An 18,607-nucleotide genomic window follows, 5' to 3' on the forward strand; every position below is an offset into this window, starting at 1 on the left:
CTTCTGTGATTTATTCTGTCAGCTTTTCTGACCTACTTTAGATTTTATTTTTTTTTACTGAATATGTGGAATTGCATCAGTTTAGCTTGGACATACAATGCACTTGGAGTTTTCTTTGCCTGCTCAGTTTTTGGCTTATTTGCTTTCTGAACCAAGTACTAATTCTAGGTGGAAAATGCAGCTGATGTAGGTTTTATTTAAATTTTCTAAATTGTTCTGCTTTTCTAATTGAAAGGAATTATTATTGGAGTAGAAATTCAGTCACTAGCAGAGCCATGCACTGGAATACTTTCCCTTCTTTTACCAAAAACTCTTGAATGTTTTTGTGAAGTCACTTATTTTCCTCCCCTCTGGAATGTGAATATTGGCATTTCCTTCACTGGCTTGATGACAGTAGGGACTAAGGACATGAAGAGCATAAATTGTGTCCTTGCTGTGGTGAGATTTGCAGTAGGAGCACATGGGAAGGGACAGGGTCAGTGTGGCACTGGAATATCCCAGGATCACACAGAGCACACCCAGCCAGGGTCTCTCTGAGCTGCTGCCTGGGAAGGAGAGCTGGTTCCAGCCCTTCATTTCAGTGCAGCTCATCCCATTGCTCTCACAATTAGGGATTAGGAAGGATCCTGGGTTCCTGTTTCCCTCAGGGAGGCAGTTCCCAATCTCCAGCACCATCCTCTGCTCCAGCTGACAGGCTGGGGATGCTCCTGTCCTTTTGGGCCACCACTGTGTTCCCAGCAGGGGTCAAAGGAGATCCTCACCCTGGAATTCAGGCTTGATTCTGCCCCTGGGGCCAGAGGATTGGGTCTGGTATTGGTGGTGCTGTGCTCCCTTGTCTTTCCAGAGGGATCCCTGATGCTTTGGGAGGGAGGAGCCAGACAGGTGTGGTGCATGAATGAAGAGGTGGCTGGTGGCTTAGCAGTGATTCAGGTGCAGCATCAACTGCTCAGGGGACATCTAGGGGCTGCAGGTGACAGAAGAGGTGACAATGGAAAGTTTACCTTTGTCAAAGCAAAGTGTGCGTGAAGGCAGCTCTAGAAAGAAGCTAGAAAAAAAATAGACCAAAAAGAAATGTTTCAGCAAAACAAACCATTTTGGTGAACAATAAATTCTTGAGGAAAATACGTCTCTGCCTGAGCCCTTATTTTTCTTTATATTGAATCATTATAAAATAAAGCTTGCAACATTCACCGTTCTGTACAATGGGCTGAATTGAAAAGAGCTGTATTCTTTTCTGTATGGTTTTGTGAGTCCTAAGGGTCCCTCAGAGAAGGAAATAATGTTACTGTCATGTAGATTTCTATCCTTTTCAAGATTTCAGAGTTTCCATGAATTCCTTGCAACAGGGTAGTTCTAATTCACGTTTTTAAAAGCTTTCTCCATCAGTGCCTGTGTGGTGGCTTCTTTGCAATCTCCACTTATGTTCTGGAGTTTTAGAAGTTTTTAGAGCTAAGAGTGTTTGCTGTGGCATGCAGACACTACCAAGCTTTCTGTTGGCACTCAGCTTAATTTTTTGCTTTTCCTGCCCATTTAAAGCTTAACATGTATGTAGGAAAAAAAAAAAAAAAAACCAACCCAAAAGGTTATGAAGTTTGTTCTTATCTGTCATGTTTTGTGGTAGAACATGGAGACCTCTGCTAGGTCAGATTTCTATACAAATCATATCGTGTTGCCACACAAAATTTTTGATTGAAAAAAACAAAGATGGTAAATGAATGGCAAGGAGGAGAAAGGGATTAAAAAAACCCTGGTGCTAGGGGTGCTGTACAGCTGACATTATTTGATTATGGTGATGCTGTTTATTTGGGCTGCACTGCTCTAATAATTTTGGTTTTGGTCAGGAATAGTGGTCCCAATTTCTTGACTAGGTGTTGTCACAGAGTTACTTGCAGGAAGGGTTTGTACCATATAATTTCTCTGTTGGGTGCTAGAAATACAATATTGCTTTTAGAGAAAATGACACATGTTTTATTAGGCAATTACCAAATAGAATTTCTGCAGTGAAATTGTTAAATTATGTGGTCCTGGGTTTTTAGGGTCTTTGTGACCTCTAGCATTTTGCAAATGATGGGGTGCAGGGACACTGAGGCGTCACTGAGCCTTAACTGGTGAACTTTGCTGTCGTGGCTGATCTCAGACTGTGCTGCCAAATAGCTTCCTGCAACAAGAAGTAGTGTGTAGAGTGCAGGACCAGTGATGCTCAAGCCTTTCAACAGAATTTTACCATCTCTCTTGCTCTAAAGCTATGAAGTACCAAAAAAATCCCATACACGACCTAGAAAAACAAATTGGTAAGTGTGGTTCTTTCACTGATCCAGCCTATACAGAATAATTTTCTTAGAGACATTTAAAGTCTATGAAATCCTACATCGTTTCCCCTTTATATATCAGAAGTCTTTAAAAATATCTAAGATTTTTTTTTTTAATGCCAACAATACATGAGAGAATCCTAGATGTGTGTGACACCTTTTAGAAAGTGTCTTTGTCTTTATCTATCTGTACGGTACCTGTGTGCTAGGGAAGTGTCATGATCCCTATTTTAAAGATGGGAAAAGAAGACAGAGAGATTTAAAGGTAGATTTTTAAAGGTGTTTTGACTTCTAAAGATGAAGTAAAATGTGCAGTAGGACTTTTAAGAGGGCTTAATTGCATCTTTAGCAGCCTGAAAGCGACTCGGCGGCTTCCAAAGTGTACCAAGAACAGAAAGGAATGTAGGTCTTCTGTGTCCTGCTCTAGTACTGTAACCATTGGGTGGCCCTTCCAGGGTGGGTTGGTTTTGGAAAATCAGTGTGACTTTCTGCTGCACTGCTCTTCAGGATTGCTGCTTCAGTAGGACATGGAAGCCTTGAGTCATGGCTGCCAAGATTAAGTGAAGAGCTTTCACTTATGAATTTTCTCAAGATGATGTTTTGTCACACTAGAGGTTTTTCTCTAAGAATTCTTTTCGTGCTGGCAGACCTTCAGATATGATCCTTTCCCACAAATCTTCCTGTTTTACAGACTGTTGTTTCCCAACAGAGGCAAAAAAAGCATCCAGAGAATTCAGTCAAATCTGTCTCTCTCAGGCTGGCTGTCAGCTCATCACCAATGCATTATTGTGTGTATTTCAGGATGTTTTGTTTCATAAGGAATCTGTTGCTGTAATGGAATACAACATTGTAAAAGATACCATATGGGCAAAACCGGCATCACTATCATGAAAGTTTTGTTATTAAACCAAAACAGGGTTTATGCTTTGGTAAGAGTGAGCTTTCCAAGGGTGATGAGCTCAACTGTCAGGAGTCCTTTCCTTATCTGTCTTCTTCCCCTGCTGCTGACAAACCTGTTGAGCTCCATAAAAGCTGGTTCCAGTGACAGCTTCCCTCCTGGCCACAGTGTTCATTTGCAACATGCAGTTTTATTACTGCACACAGTACTTAATGCAGTTGTATGTAGATCCAGATGTCTCCCCTCAATCCTGAACCTGCCACAGCTGTAACCAAAGTAGCCAAAAAATGCCAACATTTTCTGTGTTGCTTTCCAGTCCTTACAGTTTTTTCAGGAAAATTGGAAGAAGGATTTTAAAAGGTACATGTATATCACATGTACATTTTTAATATACTCTATTACTTCAAGTTATGCTTTATTCATATTGTTTAAAAAAAATATCAGTTTTGCTCAAGAAGTAGTAAAGAAAGTATTGGTGCTGTGCCAGTCATCTGTAGTTTAGCATCATTCTGCAATACAGCTCTGTGGTGTTTCATTTCTGTTTCAAGCTGTGGTTGGCTGTGGAAGCACTAAGAATGGAAATACTACAGGTGTTCAGACTAAATGTAAATCAAACCCAAGATCTGGCCCCACCTGTATGTTGTGTTGCTATAAACAATAGTGTCTATAAACTTGGTTGACTTAAAGTGGTGCGAGTGAAATTGTAACGTGATACACTCAGGAGATGTGGTTTTGATAAACTTGATGAAGAGTTGTTTATAAACCCCTATAATACTGTGTAGCAACTTGTGTTCATCTCTGTACCTGTCTGACTAGTAATGATGTGTGCTGATAAAATTTAATGCCTGGACTGAAAAATATTTAATACATTAAAATATATGAAATCTACCTGCACCAGGTACCTAATTCTGTATATTCTATACCGTGCCCAGCCTGGGTGTGCACACACATGCCCACGTGTGGCTGTGGTCCCCAGCGTGCAGTTTATAGTTTGGAGAGAAATCATCCTCCATCATTCGTCAGTGCTGAGCTGCAGCAGAGCAGGCCAGCACATCATTTGTTACCAGCGACAAAGCCGCGCTCATAAACGCCGACATGTTACATTAATTTATAGGCACTGAGTGACTTATTAAATGTGACGTGTGAAATATAACAGGGCCCGGTATGGATGATTAGGTTTTGGGCTTTGAATTGTTGACAAGGCAGGGGTAATGAATTGCGGGACACAAGCTAGTGTGTTTCCCCCTCATTAGTCAGTATTAGCTGCATTAATAGTAATAATTGGATATATTCATCATTTAAAATGTTTTAATAAATGTTTGGACAGCACCTGATCTAGGCTGTCAAATATTAGACTGGAAGGTTCGTGATGGGAGAAAAATTATGCCATTCCTTCTGCAGAGATTTATACAGCCTAAGGGATGCCATTTGCCAATGTCCTTTAGGAGGTAATGGGTGGGAGAGAGTTTGGGAACAGGCAGTGCAACAAGAGAGAAACCAGCCTCTCTTGCACTTCAGGAAGACATTCTCAGTTTTTTCTAAAGACTTCTTGGTCCCGAGCTGGGGTCTCCAAGGTGGGGTCTGAACTGGTTATTTCTGGTCAAATGCCAACCTCAGGTGAGAACTTCACAAAAGGTGTGCGTGTTCCCATCTGAATTTGTTTCACTCTTTCACTGATGCAGACTGAATGTTGCTCAGGTCTCAGGAACTTCCCAGTTTGGGGTTTTGGCTTGGGAGTCATGATTACTTTGAGCTATTAACATATTTAAAATTCCAGAAAATTTTCTGCCTGGACACCTTGAAAGTGTAAGTCTCTGTGGGATGAAGGCAAGGTGGTGTTCTGTGAGTGTTCTGCCAGCTCCACTTCCATTCTTGGTTTCTGTGTCTCAAATGTATTATTGCCTACAATTTGATACAAAGATTCCTTTGAAACTTTCTTTGAAACACTTTCTTATTTACATAATTTTGTTATCTTTAGAAGTGGGATTCAAAAAATAACCTAAAACTGTTACCAAGGAATACAGAATATATTTGTGTCTTGCTTTAAAACTGACATGTAGGTGAACATTAGAATGTGCCTTCTAAATTACTTGGTGGAGATCAAGAAAACTGTGTCCAGTTGCAAAAAACCCAAAAACTACAAAAACAAAAAAACAAAAACAACAGCAGAAAAAGAAAATCTCAGTTTAAACTTGTGAGACATCACTTTGCTGTAACCCGTTATGTAATGAAACCCATTTTTTAGAAGCAACCTTCAGGATATACAAAAGCAACAGCACACGGAGTTATTGGCACTGCATCACTAGACTGACAATTTTTTATTTTCAAAGGAGAGTCCTCTAAGGAAAAGCCTTGCTAGAGTGGGAAGCAGCGTTTGGTGGCTCAGTGGGAGGCTGGCTTCCCTTTCAGAGGCTGCTGAAGAGGTGTCGCACCGGCAGCGCCGCCTTGCTGGAGGTGCCTCTTTCAGCAGAGACACAAAGTCAAGTGCCTGACCACCTGTAGTCATAACAAGTCCCAAGACGCTTTCTGCAAGGATGAAAGTGTTCTCCTCAGTGTCCTTGCTAGTTCCAGGTAGCTGCTTCTACTGAGCATTGGGAATCTTTAAGATGAAGGGATCTTCACGCTCTCTTAAACACAGTGAGCCAAACCTGCCTCTTTATATCCATGGACTTTGTGTGAAAAGTTGGTGGAGGACTCTTGACAATGCCAGGGGTAAAGCTGCCTGTAGACAGGCAATGCTGCAGCCTCCAGAGAAGCTTCACTGCAGGGGCAGTGCAGTCATTTTGTGCTTGTTGTAGTTCCTCTGTGCAGTGGAAGAAGTCTTTGCAGGTAGAAACTTGGTCATTCCTTTGTAATCAGAATGATCCCTGCTTCCCAACTTGCAGTGATATTATTTCATAGAATAGACTCAAAGTCACATGCAATTTGTACCTGATAGTGTACATTTAACTGTATTTTCAGTCAAGCCCTGAGCATTATATTGTCAGGGTTGTCTGTTAGTTATTGTCGACAAGTTGATGTGAGGGTATTTTAGCATGTTGTCTAACACGTGTCTGCTGATGAGTTTGTCATTGGCACTGCACAGTATTTCTTCAAACTTGCTCTTAGTTTTTATTTGGAGATTAAGTAGAGATGTAAAACTTAGAATCATAGAACTAAAGATCATCAAGTCCAAGTAACTGACTACCACGGTGTCAACTAAACCACTGAATGTCACGTCCCATTGTTCCTTGGACATCTCCAGGGATGGGAACTCGACCACCTCCCTGGCCAGCCCTTTCCAAATCTTTGCCTCTTTTGCAATGAAGAAATTCTTCCTGATGTCCAGCACAATTGCCCTCAAAAGAAGCACAATAGTACATAAAATAGAGTTAAAGAGTTGTTAAGAGTTGTTCAGTTGAAGTTTTGGGGTTTTGTCCTTCAGCTTGGTGGGCTTCAAGGGCAGGAGAAAATATTGTTAGCTGGATCACCTTTCCTGACTGGTGCAAGAGAGAACTTTGCAGCTACAGCTGACAATGCCTTTCCCTCATCTCTCTGACACCGGAGAGAACATCAGCAAAAGTCTTTTCCCTGCATATTCAAGGCTCATTGCTTTAGGAAAAGCTCTGAAGCACTTAGTCCAAAACTTGTGATATAAGCAGATATGATTGGATTCTACATGCTTGCTGCAGAGGTCATTATTTCTGAGGTTAATTAAGCTCTTTCTCTGTCATGTTAAAGGCAGCAGACGTGCACTATTTGTTGATGACATCTCCAGTAGTACATATAGAGTGATCCTCTTCACCTGCACATCAGAAACTCTTTTCCCCTTCCTCTTTCAGTTTTTCCCCACTTGTGGTAAATCTCAATGAATTTTACAGTGTTGGGATTGCTTGCCCCCCCCCCCCCCATAAATCTGCAGCATTTTATACTTAGAGAGATTCCATGATGCCCTTCAATACCCCTGGCAGTCTCCTCTTGTTGAACCACTGCACACACAGCTCAAAGTGCTCCTCCTTTGCTCAGAGCAGCCCCTTGCTTCCTTCCAGCTCTCAAAATAGTCACTGCACTCCAGATCCTGTGCTCACTGCCAGAGCTCCCTGCTGCAAAGGAAACGAGGGCTTTATTCTCTTAAATATCTTGAAACAATGGGATCCTGGATGGAATGTCCAGGTTGTGGGCAGGAGCTGAAGGCAGCACTTGATTTTTTCACGACATTTTACACTTGATCTTGTCTTGTATAAATACAAATATGCATTTGCATATGTATTTTTTTTTCTGGGCAGCTAATTCTAGACTCACACTTCTAGTTCGTTTCAAAGATTGCTTTTAATTTTTGTGGGTTTTTTTTTGTTTTTTTTTTGTTTTTTTTAATTTTTTTTATTCAAGAGATCCATGGAAGTGTAAGATCACATCTCCCAGCAACATCTCTATCAGATTGTCCTTTGTCAGTGACTGACTCAGTTCCCAGATCAGTTTAGTTTTTAATTTATGAAAAGTTAGCTTTTGATAACTTAAAGTTATTAATTTATTGGTTTTTTTTCCGTTCCCCCACATAATGTCCTTCACTGCTTCTACTTTATTTGAAGCAAACATTTAATGTGCTCTTTGAAGCATAAGTTGTCTTAGAAGGGGATGCAATCAATCCCTCTGCACATTACACTTCCCAAATACTTCTCTGTAATTATTGAGGTGGTTCAGGTGAGGTAAGTTCCACCCAGGACTGTGTGAACAGAGATTTACAGGCACATTTTAAACTTGTCCATGGCTGTTGCAGTTTTTTGGAGGATTTAGTGGTGCAGGAGCTGAGGCTGGGGTGCCATCCCAGCAGTAAATCCCACAGTGATCGCTGGCAGTGATCCCAAGGCACTGGAGCAGCTGCAGCCAAGAACCCCTGAGCTTACCCAGAGTCAGCATCTCATGGGCACACAGCACTGTGAAAAGCTTGTCTTGCATTTCTCTGGAAACTCCTTGGATTGTGTATTTTTAATGTTTTTGAGACATGAATTAACTCAATAATTACTTTCTTGATCTCTTACATTCTTCTGACCCATTATTGGTGCATACTGTGAGTTATTGTAAGTAAGAGATCTAACAGCAACTTCGTTGTTTCCCTCTATTCAGGCCATCAGTCTTACACATAAATCTGATCAAAAATAATTTCCATGTCAGCCTAAGCAGACCTCCTACCTCCTCTTTTTTTTTTTTTTTTTTTTTTTTTTTTTTTTTTTTTAACATAGAGCATCTTCCACTCAAAAAAACTCCTGACAACAAAAAGGAGCAGGTTCTGAGCCAGGTCTCAGGAGGTTTCACCATTGTAAGATCATGTCTACAGCTGGTGTAAATGCTGGAGGATGCATCTGTTCAGATGGGGTTTGAGTAACACTTCACTTCTGCTTGTGCACAATTTTATCTGAGCACTTTAGAGGCTCAGACCTGTCCTTTAAATGGCCTCAGCCTCTGGGTTTTGCAGATTTGGGTGCTGGCAATATTACTTAAAGATATTCTTGGGGTCAGGTTATTAGAGGAATCATTAATTATTGTATGTGCAGGCAGATTGCACACAGTTTTACATGCAGGTGATTTACATGTGCCTGATCCAGGGAAAGGTGGGAAATGCTCTTCCCACACATGAAATATTTACCATGTGAATCTTTATAACTTTCTCAGTAAGCTGGTGAAAGAAATATGTCATCAGCACCCCCAGCTCAAGGTGACACGTTTTAGGGCCCCATGTTTGCTGTGAGAAAAGCCCTTTCAGAGGGCTGGATTAGCCCTGCTCTCCAACATCCCCTGATTTGATACCTCTGCTGCTTTTTGGTGCCCATGCTGAAGTTCCAGAGTTTACCTTGAGGAAGCAGGGAAGCAAATGCTGATATCATATTGCAGTAACAGCACTGCTGTTATCTGTCAGCACTTACACTGCACAGAGGCTCTTTCTGCTAAAGCATGGCTCTGGCAGGGCTGCTAATTCACTGGCATTGTGTGAACTGTGACAGACCACAGGGCTGGCTTGTAGTTTTTTCCAGTGACTGAAGTCTAATGACTTCAGTAAAAATTAAAAATAGTTAACCCACTTTTATTTGAGGAGTGAAACAGGAGTGAAATGGGGAGAGACTGAAGGGAAAAGTGGTTAAACTGAAGCAAATTTTTTGACTTTTATTATTACTATTTTACTATTTACAATGATTGTCATCAGCCAAATACCCTGTGTATCCCCTATACACAGATGGCATAAACTCCTTCCAACTTTATTTTTGTGATAGAAAGGTAGCTGCAGTTCAAGTGTAATAAAAATTTTAGATACTGGAGCTGGCACAAGTAAGGAGATAGAGAAAAATTCAAATTTTCACTATTTTAAGGAAAAATGATATTTAAATAATCCAGACCTGGGGGCAAAATTAAATTACAGAAGACTGTGCCTTCAAACCTGCTTCTGGACTAATCTTAATTCTGTTTTGGGATGTTGTTTTTCAGTGGTGTTCTCTCTTTCTTTTCTTATTGAAAGTCTGGGAAAAGAAAACCAAAATAATCTCCCTGGGATTTTAACTCACTCATGGGAGAAAATGCCAAACACACTTTCCCAAAGTGCTCTAAATTTCTGTGATGCATTATAACTCAGTATCAGGGAGCTAGAGGAGTCCAGAAGATGCAAGATGAAAAATTGATATGCTGTGCTTCGCTGTGCAGAACACACAGACCTGAGGAAAAGTGACTGGGAGCACTTGCTGAAGCGAGCAATGAGTAATTTAAGGCTGGTTTGGGCAGTCCTGCCTTCTGATTTGGTGATTGTGTGGGTGACTCCTCAGCTATTTGCTGTGCTGAGCTGAATATTTACTGTGTAGACAACAGCAATCCCTGGCAGTGCTGGAGCTCCAGCAGCCACAGCAAGTTCACAAAAATAACATTATTATTACTATTATTATTATTATAATGTTTCTGTTATTATGGCACTGCCTGAAGAATTTCAGTTGACAGGCTCTGACTGCTTGAGGTTTATTCTCTCCATCACATTGCTTTTCTTGGACCTTTTCTGCAGTTCAGGAGGAAGATCTATATTTTCTAGTAAAGTAAATAATTTTCCATACTTTTAGTTTTGGTGTTTGTTTCTTTGTTTTATAAACCACTGAATTGCTTAGCATCCCATAAATGCAAAATGCATGTTTGGTTTGGCTTCCATTTTAAATCAGAACATTGAATCCAGAGAGAACAGATTTGGGATTTTTTTTTCTTAATTAGGATGTTTGATCACTCAAGAGGTTATGTTTAGAAGAGAGTTAGATGGCTGTATCTGGTGTTTAATTTCTCTTCTGCAGAATAAATTTCCTGTTGTAAAAATGCCACAAAAGATAGCTACTGCTGTTTATTGACTAAAGAGCCAAGTAAAATCCAGCTGTGAACATGTGGGTAATAGGAGGTTTTCTCTGTGCCTATATTTGATTTCCATGCTCAGCCTCATGTTGGTAAATATCAATGTAACTCTCAATTATTCTTTTGTGAATAAGGTACCTGACATGAGCAGGGAACTGTATGTGAAAAGGCCTGCAGGGAAAAGAAAATAACAACAAAAACAACAACAAAAAAACCCCCACCCCAATATTCAAGTAAAGTTTTAAAATGTTGAAAAATAAAATAAATTATTGTTCAAGAATAAAAAAAGCTTTGTTTTAGCCTAAGTTTTTCAATGTTTGGAATTTTGCAATTTTAAAATAGGAGTTTTGATAGGAAGAGTCAACTTGAAAAGGGGAAAGAATTCACTTTGTCCTTCTGAAGTTTCTAAAGGGACATTTCATAGATCATGGAATCACAGAATCACAGAATGGTTTGGGTTGGAAGGGATCTTAAAGCTCATCTCATTCCAAATCCCTGCCATGGGCAGGGACACCTCCCACTATCCCAGTTTGCTCCAAGCCCCTTCCAGCCTGGCCCTGGACACTGCCAGGGATGGGGCAGCCACAGCTGCTCTGGGCACCCTGTGCCAGGGTCTCAGCACCCTCACAGGGAAGAAGTTTTTGGTAATATCTAATTTAAAGCTACTGTCTCTACTTTTTGATTATTTACTCTTCCAAATAAAATTGCATTTTCTCTATATATTTATTTTAGTAACAAATTACTGAGTAGATGAAGTTACCAGGAGTTGCAGGAGAAGTTATAGATTGACAAAGAGAGAAGTGTGTGACAAGTGCAGAGAACACCCTGCAGAAGCAAAGCAGGGGCAGTGAGTCAGCCTTGGTGACCTCTGGGCTCACCCCTTTACAGGCTTTGGTATCTCTTGGTGTGCCAAGTTCTCACCAGAGCTGAAATACCCATCAGAGGCTGTTTGAGACAGCTGTTTTTGTAGCATCACCAGGCTGACAGCAGAGCTGGGCCTGGACATGCTCAAGTATGTGAGTAGTACCTTTGTCTCCATCAGTACTGCTTGTGTATTTAAATTTATGCACATATTTAGTACTCTGCTGAATTGGTGTGCCATACAGAATGGGCATGCAATCCTTTTATCTAATGGAAAGTTGCTAATTATTGCCCTGGCCCGTGTATTTCGGTTTTACTAATTTTATAAACCCACATATACTTGCTGCTGTGTTTCATCCAGGAGTCTGAAGTTGCCCTTTTTCTATCAAATGTGTTTACACCACAGAAAAGGTGTGTTTTGTCAGTTTTGTTTGCCCTAGCCAGGTCTGAGCTGTGTAACCAGCACTCACTCTCAGGATAGCCACTGGTCTGGCTGACCTTGGCACCATGACAGCTGCCGTATTTTCACATGGAGGAACTGTTCTTGAACAACTTCTCCAATGTATCAGGAACAAACAAGCTTTTCTTCAGCATCAGGAATGCAGAAGGTCTTCTTTCCAACGATTTTTTTCTCCTTCCACAGACATATTTATTGTGGCAATGGCAAGAAAACCCTACTGCTAAGCCTTCGTGTTTGAGTTCCTTTAAATTTCCTTCAGTGGAGTGACAGAAGAGGCAACATAGATCATGTCAGAGCTTGCTTTCTTTAATTTAACTCTTCAGTTATTTTTAATAAACATGAGTATTAATTTGTAGTGGTAAGAAAGGCAGGAGGGCAAAATCCTCTTACACCTTCATTACCTGGATTTCCATTTCTGCCGTGTGTTTAATTTAAATCCCTGTGGTGGTGGCAAAGAGCAGGATGCTGCTGGGGAGGGTGATGCACAATTCAAAGGGTTTGGAGTGTGATGGACAATAAGGCCAGCAGGGAATGGCAGGGAGCATTTTAAACAAGTGGGGTGTCCTCCAGCTGGTCTTGTGCTCACCAGATCCATCAGTGGATCAAGGGGAATCAGAGGATGGATGGGGCAGGAGCGAGGACAGAGCTGGTTTCAGCAGCTGGAAGCAGGAGTAGGAGCCAGGCCTGGGGTAGAGTTCCTCCCTAGCAGAGGGTGAGAGCACAGTCCTACTAGCACCAACGTCCTTTTGGAAACACAGCAGTTTTATTAGAAAAAAACCCACAACTTCATCTCCAAAAAAGGAATTTCTATTGAACTGTGAGAAAAGGAGAGAACATTCCCAGAACAGCCAATAGCACATTTTTTTGGGCTTTTGTCTGACAGACAGAAGTTCACTTTGGTTTGGGGCCTGATTCAGCCCAGGGGCTTGTATTTGACCAGAGGGTGTATTTCTGTATTTCTACACTGGACCTTGCACCTTGCAGTTACTCAGGGATTTGGAGTACATGCATGGCATTGATTAACTGCTCAGCAACTTCACTCCCTCAGCAGTTGTTGCAGCCTGCTCCAAGCAGCATTTAGGACAGCTAAATATAATCTAAAATTAACTGGTTTCCCCCAAAACTTCTCTTCCTTACACTCCAGCCATGTCTCTGTGGGATAAAGGTGATGCATGGAATTCCCTGGTTTAATACCAATGCAAGTCAGTAAATCCAAGTGCTCTGTGAAAGTTTCTGTTCCTGGACCTGAGCTGACTTGCATGGAGCTGGGTTGTATTTCTCTGTTCCATATACACAAATAGTAGTCAGAAGGGGAGTCAGAAAATATGTTTTGGTTGATTCATGAAAAAAACCCCAACCTTCAATGGTAGCAATAAGTATAATTGATGACTGATTCCTGTGTGGCAGAAGAGCGAGTGCTGAGCAGTCACATAAGTTTGGAGAGAGAGTTGAAGATTTTATTGACACTCCTGTGTTTTGCACATTTTTTTTTTTTTCATCTTGGAAATGAATTTCAGACCCCAGTAGAGAGTATTAATGCTATATATCCTCTGTGGTTAGCATTAATGGTACACAGTCCTGCCAAATGTGGGGAAAGTTAGAATTGAAAAAAAAAAAACCAACCCACTGTGAAGAAGCTCGATGTGAGCAAATGGGGATGGAGGTTTATGCTTACAAAGAGCTCAGCTCTGTTGGCACTTCTCCTGGACCAGTGCTGTCAATCCAAATCTGAAATATTTGCAGAGTGAAGTGTTGCTAATGAGCAACGCTGGCAGGACCAGGCTTGAGGTGGTGAAGGCACCTGAACAAGTGGTTTAAAGCAGGAACCAAGAGCTTGGGCTGAGCCCCTTGAATCAAACTGCTCTGCTCTTGTCTTAATCTGTTCTCACCCTCCTTCCACCAGCTCTGGGGTGTGTGGTGCCAGCCCAGGAGCTGCTCAGCTCTTGCCTGGGTGAGTGTGGGGTGCTTTGTGTGGCCAGGGGGACTCCAGCCCTGGTGTGCTCCAAAACAAAGTGCAGCTCCACAGTTTGTTTTGTCTTTCAGTGGAATTAAAGTATGGTGCTTGGCAGAATGTGTTCTGTAAACTGGTGACTTTTTTTTCGTGCTTAACATGCAGTGAGTGAACTTGGCTGTGTGAGCTTCACATTCCTCTGAAAATGCTGTTATTTTTGCAAGTTAATTTTTTTCTGGAGTTGGTTTAATTCAAAGGAAGTTTTGTTTGCTTGCTTGCTTGTCTGAGGTTTTTCGGTAGGTTTAAACAGATGAGCTTCATTTCTTCTGCAGTTTATTTTGGTGAAACTCCTGTAGCCTTTGGGGGTTATAGCACAGTGCAAATGGAGTTAGACTGTGGAACTTTGGGTTAGAGTTTTGCAGACCCCAAAAGCGAACTAGTGTATTTCAGAGTGATTTTCCAAGCCTTTAAGTTGACATGAATTCAGAGTTTGTAAGGGGAGGGAACGCCCTGTGTTTCTCCAGAGAGCTTCACAAAGAGTTTTCCATCTTTTTTGGGGAGCCCTTAAATCAACCCACCAACCCTCATTGCCCATTATTTGTGTACTATGCGAATACAAACCAGGATTTTTTTGCTAATTTTAACTTTTCCGTGCCCCAGCTGCCCTCAGGGCCGGGGTGTTGCTCTGGGGCTGTGGCAGACCGGGTGGGCAGCTGCTGGACTCAGCCCTCGGCGACTCCGCCAAAATGCCGCGGTAAGCCCAGGGCAGCGCCAGCTCCTCCCCAAAGAGTGAGTGCCTCTGAGAGGTTTTGCCACAGAAGGGCCTGTTGGAGGCTGGAGGCACCAGCTGACAGGGATGTCTTTGCCTCCAAACAGATGGCCAGGCTTTTTATTTCAGCGAGCAGTCTCGTGTGAGAGGTGGTCTCCGAATCCTGCCAGCGTTTCGCGAGTCAGGGCCAGCTCAGGGCAAGAGGGATCTGATGTCTGTGCCCTTCAGAGCCCGTGAGCTAAATGATGAGCTGTTGACAGGACAGCCGTCATCTGAAGTGCAAGATCCCAAACTCTCCCCACTTTTCCTTCTTCTTTGGCAGAATTAATGCCCTATTTGCTTGTCTCCCAAAATCCATTCTGGCACAAGTACAAACCCTTGCCTGGTGGCAAGCAGTTGTCTGGATCCGAGATGCCAAGATTTGTGCTGACAGCTCCTTCTACACAATCTGAGTCAGGCTGTCACAGCTGGCCATTAGCAGCCTAAAAAGACACACATGTACAGCAAATAGCACCACCTTTCCATTACTGAATATCAGAACCTGCTTGATTGAGAAATGCAATGGCTAGCACTGCTCTTTCCTTTAAACAAATGCTGTCTCCAAACCCCTGTTCTAGTGTGGTGGGTGTTTATTTTATGCTGATTGCTTGCTCTTATTTAGAAGCTCAGGTCTAGAAGAGACTTCCTGGGCCGGGAGATCTAGTTCTTGCTAATCCCAAGCATCACATTTGATAATCCTCCTCATTACATTGCATTTCTTTAATGAAAACAGTCCCTGGTAGTTTTGATTTATCATTGCAGCTGTTTGCCTTGTATGATTTTCTTGACGTGGAGGAACAAGCAGCAAAACTTGCCTTGTTGAGGGGCAGCATCACAACTAGAGCAGGGCAAAGAATGCTGCTCATCAAAAAGGGATTTTCTGAAGCTGTTTACCCTGCAGTGTTGCCTTTCTTGGTGACAGTCTGTGCAAATTCTGCTGACCTAGCATTCAGTTTGGGTGCTAAGAGAGGGCTGCTTGCAAAAGTTAGCATTCAGATTTAAAGTACAACAGGATCAAACTATTCCCCACCCCGCTCCTGTGTGTGGGAACAGGGCAGAGGAACTTCTGCTTAGTCACTGATGGTTCTTGCACGTGTAATGCTGCCCTGTCTGGTTACACTGGGCTTTAAACTTACTGGAGGATTAAACTTTGCTCGGTTGAGCTTTAGTAGACCTTAGTCTGTAGTTTATTTTGGACAAAAGGCTGATAAACTTTGGCTTTCAGGGAGGAAGCCTGGAATCTGAGACCCACTATTATTCATTGACTTGTCTTTATGAGTTTACAGTCCACTGATGCATAACTGAAGGAAATATTTTCAGTGAAATGTTTGCTTTTTTCTTTGGCTTTAGAAAAGGCAATGTCTTCTTGTAGAGATATATGTCAGGGTCATATAGCTACTTCAGTGAACTGTGTATGGTCAGGAAATAGACTGCATCAAAAATATTTCATTTTTCCATGAAGTCATTCTTTTGACCAAGACTTCCCCCTTGTCTCAGGGATTTGGGCTCCACTAACCACTATTTGAGCATTAATTTTATGCACAAACTCAGTTTAATCCTGGGAAGGAGATTTCAACTGTATGGAACATTTTCAGTATATTTGTATTAAATCAAAACTTGTGGGTGACAGCAAACTTGTAAAACAAAACCCCATTTATGCCCAAGGGAATTTTCATGTCTAGCATTTTTCTGTCTCTTTTTTGCTCTGCTGAAAAACGTGTCTGTTCCTCATTGCTCTGGATGGCACAGCAAGCCTGGCGTGACAGAGGGACTGACTCTGCAAAGTCTAATGGCTCTGACACAACAGAACTATGAAATTAGTGTTTAAATTTTCAGGATATACACACATTTTTTGCTAAATTTGGACCTATGAAATCTCCACTCCCTCTTTGGATAGGCAAGGAAGTGATTTTTCTGAGCTGGGAATACTGATGTTGATATAAGTCTTTGTTGGACCAAATGTGCAGATGTCATAATTATATTACTGTTGTATTTATACATACTACACCCTATTTATAAGACATTAATGTTCATTTCTCTTTCTCCACAGGTTCTTCTTGAAATTTTTCCTCAAATGTAACCAAAATTGCCTAAAAAATGCAGGAAACCCTCGAGACATGCGTCGATTCCAGGTCAGTCGGACACGCTTCCTCCTTTAAAAATCAGCAGCTGTTAGGGACAGAAGTACTTTGACCCAAACTAACCTAATAATTCACTGGAAGATGCTAAAAACATAAGGTCACAAAATAATGCCTGAGGATTTCTTGTTACAGCAGAATTGGCAGGAAGTAGTTGGGTTTTCTTGCTCTGGAAGAGAGCACTCTTGAAGATAATGTCATCTCCACCGGAAGGGAAAGCATGAAAAGGAAAAATCAAAATGACCTCTCTGTTGTTTTCAGCCATGGGGCTCCCCTGCTCTGGGATATTCCTCTCTCCATGGGGAACTATTTGTTTTCATGCAGACACCAAGTGAGCACCTTGTTTATTGGCAGGGGTAGAGGAAGGTGTAAGAGCAATTCATAAAATCAGGCTACACTTGTTACTCCTGAGCAGTGGTAAAGACTCATAAATGTGCATTGATGGGGTGAAGGTCCATCCCTGCAGTGAGAACTTGGAAAAAGCTACCATGAGGTGTCTCTTTTTTGGGTTGCTTTAGGCTGGTATTTCCCCACTGTTGCATCTTGTGGCACTGGGGCTTGTGAGCTGAAATATCAACACAGCTTCAGATGGCCAAGGACATCTTTTTATGCTCTACCTATGCCACAACTCGTTTTGGGATGAAGAACATCACTGTCCCTTGGGAAGGTGGTCTGAACATCCACTTTCCCAGTGCTGGCAGCAGAGTGGAGTGGAGGCAACACTGAGAAATAATTGCTCCAACCCTTTTATTGAAGACATGGTCTTTGGCTGTGGCAATAATGCTTTACCTGGGTATGTGCTGAATAAAAGATAGAGAGTCAAAGGACCTTCTCTTTTGGTGGGAGGAGTGACTACAGTCCATGGTAGAATCTGTTCATGGGGCTTTGCTTCAGGGCTCTGAGGAAGAAATGAGATTTGTCCCATGGACCACATGGGTCTCTGGAGAAAGGCAACTCCAAAATATATCTGCTCTCTGTAGTTACTAAGGACCTTGTTTGCTTCATTTCCAGCATTGTTGCACTTCAATACAAGTGTTGAATGTTATGTAAGTGACAATATTATTTATATGTAGAATGTCTTTTGTTGAACTGCTTAATTGCAGCACTGCTGGAAGGCAGAAGGGTGCTATCTGCCTCTGAGCAGGGAAGTGCAGAAGTGAGGAGATGTGGCCACAGGGATTAAATTAATCAGTGTAAAAGGCAGCATTAGCATGGCAGAGCTTCTCACCCCACACTCCTCCCTGTGTCACGTTTCTGCTGTGATTCCAGAGACATTGTCACGGAGAGAGAATGTGGGAAAAGGACTCTCAGCAGCACGGGGATTTAGTCCAAGCAGTCACCCCCAGGGCCTGTCAGAGCTTGCTGCACAACATGTGCACTCTGCTGGGGCTGTGCTCACCCAGGCTCGGGGCTGATTTTCATATGGAAATGCCTGTGCGTGTTCCCTCAGAACAGCGATCAGGAGCTGTGTCGGCAGGGAGGTAGGACATAGGAAAGGTTGTTGATCTCTTGACTTGTAAAGACATTCTGTCATACAAACCCAGCTTCACAGCAGTTGAGCTTTCCGTGTGTAAACAGAGACTGCTTAATTACACAGGTCATGTCAATTAGCGTGACCTCAGCATTTTCAAGAAATTAATCACTTTCAGCTGAGCGAACCACTCCTCCTCCCATGCAGGGTGGCATTGAAGCTCCCAGCGTTCTCCTCAGTGCCCAGGCTTATTGTTTTACAATAGCTGCTTTTGTTTCTTCCCTTTTCTAATTTTTTTTTTTAATTTTGAACTTGCTGGTCTTTTAGCAATAGCCTTCTTAAAATAAAACAGCTGGTCTCT

General features: G+C 42.0%; 1 protein-coding gene across 7 annotated transcripts in view; it reads left to right on the forward strand.

Annotated features, from left to right (window-relative positions):
- The window catches only part of EBF1 (EBF transcription factor 1), a 263,837-nt gene that overhangs the window by 151,071 nt on the left and 94,159 nt on the right, over positions 1-18,607 (forward strand). For all 7 annotated transcript variants that reach the window (XM_056502104.1, XM_056502106.1, XM_056502107.1 and 4 more), the window contains exon 7: positions 16,688-16,769. In XM_056502104.1, coding sequence (XP_056358079.1) covers positions 16,688-16,769 — 82 coding nt within the window. The remainder of the gene's footprint in view (positions 1-16,687; positions 16,770-18,607) is intronic.

Source organism: Oenanthe melanoleuca, chromosome 13 (assembly GCF_029582105.1).
Source record: "Oenanthe melanoleuca isolate GR-GAL-2019-014 chromosome 13, OMel1.0, whole genome shotgun sequence".
Classification (NCBI taxonomy): domain Eukaryota; kingdom Metazoa; phylum Chordata; class Aves; order Passeriformes; family Muscicapidae; genus Oenanthe; species Oenanthe melanoleuca.